The 12,015-nt window shown below is 40.5% G+C and overlaps 1 protein-coding gene across 1 annotated transcript; it reads right to left on the minus strand.

Moving 5' to 3' along the window:
• Positions 1–4,273: 4,273 nt before the first annotated feature.
• LOC103599099 (olfactory receptor 1L4-like) lies at positions 4,274–5,203 on the minus strand. Its single transcript, XM_008583191.1, has one exon. The coding sequence runs from the start codon at positions 5,201–5,203 to the stop codon at positions 4,274–4,276; it is 930 nt and encodes a 309-aa protein (XP_008581413.1).
• Between the last annotated feature and the right edge of the window lie 6,812 nt (positions 5,204–12,015).

Raw genomic sequence — 12,015 nt, forward strand, 5'->3', positions numbered from 1 at the left:
TCATATTCATGAAGTCTGTGTCCAGTCCTACTTCTTGGAGTGTTTCCCCTATGTTTTCTTTAAGGAACTCCAGTGTTTATTGCAGCACTATTTACAACAGCCAAGAGTTGGAACCAACCCAAATGTCCATCATCAGATGAGTGGATATGGAAAATGTGGTACATCTACACAATGGAATACTACTCAGCTATAAAAATGAATGAAATACTGCCATTTGCAACAACATAGATGGACTTAGAGAAAATTATATTAAGTAAAACAAGTCAGGCACAGAAAGAGAAATACCACATGTTCTCACTTATTTGTGGGAGCTAAAAATAAATAAATAAATAAACATAGAAACAAATCAAGGGTGTGTGTGTGGTGGGGGAAGAAGACAGAATAACCACAAAAATTCCTTCAACTATTTAGGTCAAGTGAACAGATATGATGGGGGGGCGGGGGTGGAGAGGAACGGGTAAAGGGGCATGAAAATCAACTACAATGTATTTTGGGATGGGAAAAAAAAAGAAAGAAAAAATAATCTTCTGCATGCAAATTGAAGAAAAATTTTGAGACCACCGTCCTCTGAAGAGAACACATCCACAATAACAATTATTTATCATTCCTATGTTGTATTATTGATATTTTGGTGATAGCTCAAGATTTATTATTTCAGCAGAAATGGCTAGGAAACTGGGATTTTGTTCCCCTTTTCTCTTATATCAAGTTAAGTTAGATTATTTTTATAGGTGAGAGAGTGAAATCACAATAAATGAAGCCATACCATTATTTTTCCCTTATTTTGAACTTCTGCCATAAACATTCTTGGACAGTCTCCTGGTGTACCTGCTCAAGCTTTTCTTGGTATGTACCAAGGAGTAGAATTGTTCACAGGGTTATTGATTAGTGCATTAGTTCAGGTCTGCTGAGAAGTAGATGTTAAGGTGAGATTAGATGTGTGAATTAATCAGAATTCTTTAGAGAAACAGATCCAGTACAATATACAGTCAGCCCTTCATACTCACAGGTTCTGCATCCATGGATTCCACCAACCACGGATAAAAAACACTAAAAAAAATTGCAGTTGTATTGAACATGTACAGACTCTTTTCCTTGTCATTTCCCCCTAAACAATACAGTATAACAACTATTTACATAGCATTTAGATTGTGTTAGGTATTATAAGTAACCTAGAGGTGATTTAAAGCATATGGGAAGATGTGCATAGGTTAAATGCAAATACTATGCCATTTTATATCAGGGCCTTGAGCATCTGCAATTTTGGAATCCATGCGAGGTTCTGGAACCAATCCCCCATGGATACTGAGGGATGACTGTATATAAACGTATAGAAAGAGATTTATTACAAGGGGTTAACCCATGTGATTATGGAGGCTGAGAAGTTCCATGATTTGCTGTCTGCAAGCTGGAGGCCCAGAAAAGCCTTAAAGATGTGAGAACCAGGGGAGCCAATAGTGTAAGGACCAGTTTGAGTCTGAAGGCCTGAGACCCAGGAATGCCAGTGTCCAAGGACAGGAGAAGGTGGATTTCCTCTGACTTTTTGTTCTATATAGGCCCTCCTTGGATTGGATGATACCCATGCACATTGGTGAGGGCTATCTGTTTTACTCAGTCTATTGATTCTCATGATAATCTCTTCTGGAAACACCCCCACAGACACACCCAGAAGTCATGTTTTACCAGGAACCCAGACATCCCTTAGTCTGGTCAGGTTGACACATAAAATTAACCATCACAACGTGTAAGAGATTTTTTTTGGAGGGAGTGGGAGAAATCCTTCAGACTCAGTTTGAGACCTGTGGAAGAGAAGAAGGAAGGATGGAGGACTGGGGTAGGAAGAGAGTCTTGGGCTGCAACACAGTACCAAGAAAGGTTTGAACCATGGGGAACCTAAAATCAAAGTTGTCCACCAGAAGAGTATTTCTCTGGAATAGGCCTGTCTTGGAAACTCCACGATGCCCAATCATTGGCTAGGAGCAGCTTGCATAAGTGTGGCCTTGGTACAAACACTGTGATGGACCATGGGTGTCAGTGGCTGGGTTCATTATGCTCTCCCCGCAGGATTTCCGAGTGGTGCATTTTCATGGCTGGCAGAGTCTACCCTTTGCACTGCACAGATCCAGTTCTCCACATGTGTATGATGAATAGCTCCTTCATGGTTTCCGAGGGCCTCTCTTTCTTAGAGGAAACTTAGAAGAGGGAAGTCAGTGGGATGAACTACATCCCCTTTACCACAGTTGGTCTCGAGGGTGCAATTAGTGCTGATCCTCACCCTACTCATTACTGTCCACTCTAAATCCCTCTCGCCCCCAGCTCTCATCTTGGCAGGTCTTGGGGGTTTACCCGGTAGTATGACCCACACCTTTACTCCTGCGATGTCCGAGGCTGTGATGAGCACACCTTTCTCAGGCCAGTGTTGCTGCAGGTGTCCACTTGCAGTTACGGCTGTGAATGGAATACCAAGAAGTGCTCAAGTGGGTCATCTGGGTTCTGTGCGTATACCTCCCTGCCTCTCATTGCGTGAAAGCAACCTTACTCTGAGAGTTGACTTTGGTCTAGAAAACAGTTTCCTGGAATTGATGTCTTCTTATCTCCACTGACTAGCCATCGATAAAAAACTTATTTCTTCTAAAAAAATACTAATTTATTTGGCTCAAGTTCTAAAGATCCCAAATCAAGGTGACTAAACTTTACTGAGCACTCACAATAGGCCATGTAGTGTGCTACTTGCTTTACACAGATTTTCATCTCATTGAATCTTCACCAAAAGAGCTACTAGTATTATTTCCATTTTATAAATGAGAAATCTGAGATTTAGCTGGGTTGATAATTTGTTGAAGATCACGAAAATAGTAGTAGAGTCAGGACTTGAGTCCAAAGCCACTGGGCTCCTTAGCTCCTCCTCTACACTATGTCTTAGCTGTCCACTGGTGTATAGCTCTTCAACAAATAGCAAGCTCGCTGGATGATAATTTTTATTCTATTGGTGTGGCTATCACATTCTTTTGTACCTTGCTTCAAGACAGACCCTTGGAAAAACTCTTGATTGGTTAAAGCCCATTTCATCTTCTGCCACATCTTTTTTTCCCCATTGAGGTATATTGCTGTGTTTCCCCCCTCTTTTATGTCTAATCCCCTTAGGCCCTCCTGTGCAAAGTTATATTTTCCCCCCCAACTTTTCTTCACTTGTTTCCTTCACATTTGTAAGCCATAGTTTGTATTTCAGAAGTTTGAAGTGCCAGACAGTGCTCCCCATGGAAGCCTTGATAGTGAAATTATTTGAAGGTTATCAGCAATGAAAATGGGATGGAAGAGTAGGGATGGAGAAAGGACGATCAGCGAGCATCATGTTATAATGATTGAGGGAGACCTTCGTACCCACTGGAGTCCCTAGGAAGACTGGCAACACAAAGATAAGGCCTAAAGATAGAATAATTATACTGAATTTCTAGAAACACTTAGATTGAGCTGAGTGGGAAGATGCATGACAGTATAGCTATTTCCCACTCCATTCCAAAACATAAAATGTTAGTTAAGAAGGGACCATTAGAGAGAGACATTTTCATGTAATGCCATCACAGTGACTGACATTTATTGTGTGCTTGCTATATGCAAGGCACAGTTCTAAGCACTTAATACAAAGTTCACATATGTCTTAGAACACTTATCTTGTCATTTAATACTAACAACAATCCACTTTGCATACGAACAACCAAGGCATGGGTTGGTCATTGGCAGATCTGGGCTTCCAGCCCATGCAGTATTCTTAAGAAGTAGGGAACTCAGAGAGGTTCCTAAAGTCACTAAATGGTAGATGTGGAAACTTAAAAAAATTTTTTTCTTATTGTGAAATATGGTTTACTTTGGTAATCTACATGAGAGGTGTGAACTAGATATTTCAAGAGAGAAGGGATGGATATATGAAAGAAGAGGAGAGAAGGTGAGGAATTATTTTATAATTTAGGATATTTATAATCACGACTCATCTAATTTTTATGGAAAAGTTAGGCAAATTCTTACTATAGCAACCTGTCGATAATCTCCTTTGGCTACCTAGACTAATTGCTAATAATTGTAGCATTGTTTCCTAAGAACTTTTGAGGACATAAGCTATGATTTATTTTGCCTTTCCTACAAAATTAAGCATTGTGCCTGCACATAGTAGGTGCTTAACATATGATTGGACAATCAATGATTAAACTCCTAGAGGTAGCAAGTGATAGTTGTTGATTTGATAATTAAACTGGAAGAGGTAGCAAGTATGCACATTCTATTCTGTTCTCCCAGTCAGCTTTCTCAAGGCCTGTTTCATGTCCTTGTTCCTAAGGCTATAGATGAAAGGGTTTAGCATGGGGATCACCACGGTATAAATGACAGTGACCACACGGTCCTTTGTCACTGAGTAGGTGGATGAGGGGCGAATGTACACAGATATTATGGTCCCATAGAATAGCACCACAACCGTGAGGTGAGACCCACAGGTGGAGAAGACCTTGTACCTGCCTCCCCCTGAAGGGACCCTCAGAACGGCCCGGGTGATGTGGACGTAAGAGACAATAATGAAAATAAAGGGACTCATGATCACAAAGGAGCCCTCTGTGAAGGCCAAAAGCTCATTGACAGAGGTGTCGGAGCAGGAGAGCGTTAGCAGTGGCTGGACGTCACAGAAGAAGTGTTGGATGACGTTGGGCCCACAGAAGGAGAGGCGAGCCATGAGAATCATGTGGGTGAGTGAGTGGAGGTGGGACACTGCCCAGGATGCCACCACCAGCAGGAGACAGCGCCTGGGGCTCATGGCCGTGTTGTAACGCAGTGGGTTACAGATGGCCACGTAGCGGTCAATGGCCATGGCCGCCAGGAGGAAGCTGTCAGTGATCCCAAAGCCCACAAAGAAATACATCTGCATGAGGCACTGGGCAAAGAGGATGGTCTTTCTCTGACTCAGCATGTTCACTAACATCTGTGGCACGATGACTGTGGTAAAGGAGATGTCCACCAGGGACAGGTTGGAGAGGAAGAAGTACATGGGTGTGTGGAGGTGGGCATCCCCCCGTATGGCTGCAATGATGACAGAGTTGCCAACCACATTGACCAGGTACATGGCCAGGAAGCTGGCAAAGAGCCACACCTGCTGTTTGGGGTCAGTGGTCAGGCCCAGAAGGAGGAATTCAGTGATGTGACTCTGGTTTTCCCTTGGCATTGCTGTCCTGCAAATAAAAAATATGAAGAAGTGTTAGGAGTGTGTCCTGGCTTGGAGTCTTCAGTCTGGTAGAGAGGAGACCTCATAAGGTTTTCCAGCTTGTGCACTGCAGAAGGGAAGCCATTCACGTATAGTGCCTTACAGTCTATGACATAACCTCACAGTATTGGTGTTGACGCACCTTGATTTCAATTCCAACTTCGCAACAGACTAATTTTGTGAATTAGAACAAGTCATTCCTTCTCCAAAAGATAAAAGTTATAATATCCATGTTCTTAGACTATTCTGAGGGTACTTAGTAAAGGTTATAGGAAAGATGTTTAGAAAATAATCATTTTGATTAATTTCCAAAGGTGTTGTATCCATGACACATCTTTTTGCTCTGCCTGGCCTAAGTTGATCCTCCTCTGCAGAGGATCAGGCTCCACCTGATGCTCCAGGCCAGGATTTCCTTCTTTCTTCTCCCCCGTTTAAGGAAAAGTGGGGTATCCAAGGTTCAGTCTATGGAAATCACATAAACGTTATAGAGATTGTATTCCTGGATTGAACCCCTCTTAGAAAAAAATCTACTTTTGAGTGCACTTGGGAGTTTAATTTTGGGCTGAAAGGTCATACTAGGAATTGCTGGGAGCTGGAAATCTGACATGTCCATCAGGGTGTGGAACTGTCTAGGGTGGGTGGGAGGTTGAAGAACTATCTCTGGCAGAAGGAGCCCATTTATCCAGCCTTGGGCTGGGTGTTTCAGGCAGGTGGGTGGCATCAAGGAAGACTTAAAGGAACTAAGAGGTGGGTGCCGTTATAGGCAAGAAGAGTCTAAGGGGTGGCCATGTGGGAAATGGAAATGTGAGAAGATACAGCAATACAGCCAAAAACACTGAGCTATGAATAGGAAGGTGCTGAGGTTCAGAAACTTGTCCCTTATCTCCACAAAAGGCCAGAGCTAGGGAGAATAAGCCAAGGTTCCATTCTGGTAGGTATTGAGGCAGTAGTCAGTTAGCTACCAAGGTAGAAACTCGGTTAAAATGGAGTAAAACCAGAAAACCACTAGGGAATAATGTTAGAACAAGCCAGCAACCAATTGGGTTGAAAGTGAGTCCACTGAGTAACAGAACATGCACTTTTAATGTCTACCCCACCTAGGGCCAGAATTGGCTTTGGAGGAAAGAGAGCAGCAAGGAGGGTCTATAGATGGTGGTCAAGTAATCCCAGGTAAAGGAGGGTAGATTTAGGAATGCAGGTTTTGAATTAGAGAAAGTGCACATCCTGTACTCCCTGTGTCCTCATCATTTTTGTGGAACTTTTGATAACGAGTCAAAAACAAGCCTAAGTACCAATGATATCTTTTTAATGCTCAATGATCTTGAATTAAACTCACTGTATTGCTTAGGAGAACTCAGACTGTGTCTCTGGTAACACTTTAAGAAGTACACGAATTGTAGCATTGTTTCCTGAAGCATCTCCTTCCTCTCTGAGATGCTTGGCGCTTGGTCCAAATTCGACCTTTTCCACTAGGAAAGGTGCCACTAAGTCATGAACAACATCTGGAGGGTGAATAATTAAAGCCCTGCAAAGGCAGGGTTCAAATCTGTTCTGTTCACCACTGTTTTCCATTGCCTTGAATAGCACCTGACACATAGTAGCTGCATAGTAAATACTGGCTGACAGACTGAAGCAGATATGCCACCCTTGATAAACCTTTGCAGGAATATCGTTTTTGCATAAGTAACTGGGAAACTAGTCTCCTAAGACCAGGAGAGCCAATGGGAAAAGTTCATGATTTTTGCCAGAGGATCTGGGTTCTTGTTCTGGTTCACATATTTACTAGCTATCCTTGGTAGAACATCTCCAGGTTTCCATTTTTTTTTCCCATCTGAAAAATAAAGAAAATAAATGTCATCTCTCTAAATTTATTCATAAGTTCAAATTAGATAACATATTTGAAAAGTGTTGAGATCTACAATGTTGTATGCAAATGTTATTTATATAAATAATAATATTTCTTATTAGTACTCTATACCTCATTGTGTGCAACTGAAAAATGGCAGATGAAATCTAGAGGAAGCCAGGCAGAGGGTAATGGGGCGAGTGTGTTTGAAATGATTAAGAGGATTAAAATGGTCACTGGAAAGAGTGTAGGTGCCAAGCTGGAGGAGACAAAAGAGAAACAGGACACATTGGGCTTTCCTGGGAAGAGATGGAAGGGGACAAAAGTCCTCTAGGATTTTTCTGCTCTTTAGGATAGTTCTATAGGAGTGTGTATTAGTTTTCTAGGGCTGCTGTAAGATATTACCATAAACTTAGTGTCTTAAGACAACCCAAATTTACTGTCTTGCAGTTCTGTAGGTCAGAAGTCTGATATAGATTTCACTGAGCTACAATCAAGGTGTTTACAAGGCTTTGTTCCTTTCTTGACGCTTCACAGAAGAATCCACTTCCTTGCCCTTACAGTGTCTAGAGACTGCCCACATCTCTTGGCTGGTGTCTCCTTTCTCCATCTTCAAAGCCAGCAACACTGGGGGAGTTCTTTTTATGCTGCCTCTCTCTGGTTCTTCTCTTTTGCCTCCCTCTTTCATATTTAAGAATGCTCTGATTATACTGGTGCCACCTAGATAATACAGGATAATCTAATACAAAGTCAGTTGATTAGCATCCTCAGTTTTATCTGCAACCTTAATCCCCCTTTGCCAGGTAACACAACATATTCATTCGTTATAGAGATCAGCATGTGGATATCTTTGGGGGATCATTGTTTTGTCCCACAGAATGATAAGGAAATTCAGGAGCCTAAGCTCCAGATAGCCATTTCCATGAACTGGCAACGAATGACATTCTCAGGTGGTTCAGCAGAACCATTTCACCCTCACAACAGTTGTCTCTTCTTCCAATAGTTTTTGACTTGCTCAAAAGGGTGCAGAGACTGGTTTGCCATCACTTCACGAGACACTAAAATTTTCCCGGTTCTGAAGTGGACTGTGTCTGAGCTGAGACAATGTGGAACGAGGCAGAGGAGAGAGAGTAGAGGGCAAGCTAGCGGGCGAGGCATGAAGATGGTGTGTTTGTATGAGCGTGTGCAAGTGCATGCATGTGAAAGATAGGGTGACGGGTACGGGATACTATTAGACCGAAGAAGAAAAATAAAGAAAACAGAGATTGCATTTCAAAAAGTGCCATAAACCTCTGAATCTTGCTGCTCAAGCCGGGTGTGGCTGCAGGTGGGGGCAAGAGGGGTTCAGATGCAGGCTGCAATTGCTTTCCCACTGAGTGTGAGTAAGAGCAGGACTCTCAGATCAGACAACCTTGCGTTCAGGTGCTGTTCCTGCCTCGTCCCATCAGTGTGGTTTTGGGAAAATTATTTGAACTTTAAGGTTTAGTTTCCTCATTTGGAAAACAAGAATGATAATTGTACTTGCTTCATAGGGAAGTTTGGTGGATTAAAAAGTCCAGGGCATATACAACCCTTAGTACAGTGGCTATGACGCATAGGCCTTGAGTAAATGTTAGTTATTATTATATTTTATATAACAGAACTAGGTTATGAATTGATAGAAATAAGGGAATGCCAATTGTAAATGTTGAATAATTTCAATGAAGACATATAATTAGGCTTATATGTCTGTGAAAATGGCACAGGAAAACTAGCAGGGCTGTACCAAGCTTGGATAAACTACAGAAGTAAAAAGCATAGATCTGAGGGAAAACTGAACAGATATAAGAATCCCTTGGAGAATTTGAAGTCTGTCTAACTTGTGTCAGTCTCTACGGGGAGGTCGTTGTGTATATGAGTCTGAACTGGGATGGAGGGTGTCCAGGGCCAGCTGTCAGAGGATATACTGGAGGAAAGTTCTGCCTTTTCCTGTTCATGTAATTACCTCAGGATAATCACTGTTGATTCTTCACTTCAGAAATTGCAGCACCAGCCTAGGTCAAGAGTGTCACTGAAATAATGGCAAGGCATCTCAAAAGCCCTGCTTGGGTGAAAAATAGATAAGAACATATGTCGGTTGGTTGGCTGTCTTTGGGCATTTATTCTTCTACGTCTTCCACCCCTGCAGCGCGTGCATCACATCCTAGGGAGCTTCCCTCTTTACAGGGATTCTTCTGCTTAAATATCAGCAGGAGAACTCCTGACCAGAGTAGTCACCTTGACCAGCAGAGGGAAAAGACCCGCAGTGATTCTCTGATGCCTGGGCCTCTTTGCCCTGGTGCTTAATCCTTTTTCTTATTAAACTCACCGAAGAAAATGTTGACTCTTTCTCAATACATGTTACTAGAGAGAATGTCTGATATCCTGGAGAATACGAGATCACAGACAAAAATAAATAGACGCAAGAGGAATGCAATTTCTTCAAAAGTAAGACCACAAACTGAATAATGTACAACATGTGAAACAGAATGATTGGAACAGACAATTTAAAATAAGCATAATAAGTTCACTTAAGGAAAAAATGGAAAAAAAACCTAGCAATGTAAATTAAGAAAAATAAATGATAAAATCACCAAGAGGAATAACAGCATGAAAAATGTAATAATTGAAATAAAGGTGTAATAGGACAAATAACACAATTTATCTACATCCACCACAAATGAATGGATAAAGAAAATGTGGTAGATGTATGCAATGGAATGCTATTCAGCCAGACTGAAGCAAAAAGGAGGAAATCTGTCATTTGCAATGATATGGATGAACCTGGAGGACATTATGCTAAGTGAAATGAGCCCTTAGGCACAGAAGGACAAATACCACACATGATCTCACTCATATGTGGAGTCTAAGAAAGTTGATCTCATAGAAGCAGAGAGTATAATGGTGGTTACCAGAGGCTGGGATGATTGGGAAAAGGGGAGATTGGGGGGATATTGGATGCATAATTACAGTTAGATAAGAGGAATAAATTTCAAGAGATCTATTGTACAGCAAGGTGACTATAGTTAATTACAATATATTGTTTTCTTGAAAAATGTAAAGAGGGTGATGTCATGTGCTCTCACCACAAAAATGATAACTGTGTGAGGTAATGCATTTGTTAATTAGCTAGATTTAACCATTCCACAATGTATATTTACTTCAAAACATCACTTTGTGCTTGATAAAAATATAACAATCTTATCTGTCAACTTAAAAAAAAAAACAAGATTAAGAGAATATTCTAAAATCTTAAAGAACAAAAATAGACATTTACAAAGGGAGAAGATTCACAATGATATAAGCCTTCTTAAGAGCAGGGCTGAATTCAAGAGCACAGTGGAATAATATTTATAAAGTATAGAAGAAAAATAACTTAAAAATTGAAGTTTTATGTCCAGCCAAATTGTAATCCAAGTCTGAGAGCCTCACACAGACAATATTAGGCATATGAGCCTTAGAAGGCTTCTTACACAAAGATGCAAGTTGAAAAATTTTTAAAGAAAGATTTTGAATAAAATAAACCATCCAGGGGGATGACCTAAGAGATGGAAAGTAGATATGATCAAATACCTTAAAAAAATGTATTTTTTTAATCTAAAAACAAAAACAAAAATCTATGAGCTAAAGAAAGAAAAATGAGAACATATACATTGCAATTCAAAATTTAGAAACCAAAACAGTATATTACTAGATAACCTGGTTACAAAGAAAACCATAAAGGAAATTAAGAAATAGTATTGAGCACTATGCATGTGCTAAAATAGTACATAGAAGAACATTTTATAGCTTTAAATAATTTATCAGGAGTCAAGAAAAACTAGAAACAAATTAGCATGTATTTAACTCAAAATGCTGGAAAAAGTGTGACAGAACAATCTGAAGAAACAAGGAAGAAAGAATGAAGAGCAAAATTCAATGACCTAGAGAACACACAAGAAAGAAAACAAATGAAACAATTGAAAAGACCAAAAAAACCAAGATCAGTTTGTTGTATGCTGGATGATGGCCCCAAAGATATCAGGCCCTACTCTCTTGAACCTGTAAATGTCACCTTATACAGAAAAAGGTGCTTTGCAGATGTGATTAACTTAGGGCCTTTTGATGGGAGGTTGTTCAGGATTATGTAGGTGAGCCCTAAATGAGGTCACAAGTGTCCTTGTAAGAGAGAAAAGGACGATTTGTCACACGAAGAGAAGGAGGAAATGTGGCAGAAGTAAAGGGAAACAGAGTCAGAGAGATAAAATACTACTCCTGGCTTTCAAGGTTGGAGTGATGTGACCCCAAGCCAACGAATGCTGGCAGCCTCCAGAAGCTGGGAGAAGCAAGGAATGGATTCCTTCTAGAGCCTCCGGATGGAGCATGGTCCTGCTGACACCTTGATTCCAGCCCAGTGAAACTGATTTTGGTCTTCAGACCTCCAGAACTGTGAGAGAACAAATTTCTGCTGTTTTAAGCCACCAAGTTTTTGACAATTTGTTACAGCAGCCATAGGAAACTAAGACAAAAGTCCTATGAAAGTGAATGAAATAGACCTCTGGCAAGACTGATCAAGAAAATAAAAAAAATGCATGCAAAAATAATCAAGAAAAGAGAAATCATTTCAGACATATAGAGATAAAATAATAAAAGTCTTAAGAACTAAATTGGAAGGTCTAGATGAAATGGATAAATTCCTATAAACATATAAAATGTGCAAGAATAACTTGAATAGACTAATCAATTGTAGAAAAGTTAGAAATTGTAGTCAGAGACCTCCCCTCTCAGAAAGCCTCAAGCCCACAATGGTTTTAAGGTATATTCTACCAAGCTTGCAAAATAGCTAATTCTATTTTATGCAAGTTGTTTCAGAAACCATAAAATGGGGGGTGGAAGTAGGGAGGGAGGACATTCTCAGCTTATTTTACAA

The sequence above is a fragment of the Galeopterus variegatus genome, unplaced genomic scaffold, assembly GCF_000696425.1.
Source record: "Galeopterus variegatus unplaced genomic scaffold, G_variegatus-3.0.2 Scaffold2849, whole genome shotgun sequence".
Taxonomy (NCBI): domain Eukaryota; kingdom Metazoa; phylum Chordata; class Mammalia; order Dermoptera; family Cynocephalidae; genus Galeopterus; species Galeopterus variegatus.

Excerpts from the sequence above, each read along its gene's own strand:
- LOC103599099 (XM_008583191.1), bottom strand. The coding sequence starts at position 5,203 with ATGCCAAGGGAAAACCAGAGTCACATCACTGAATTCCTCCTTCTGGGC.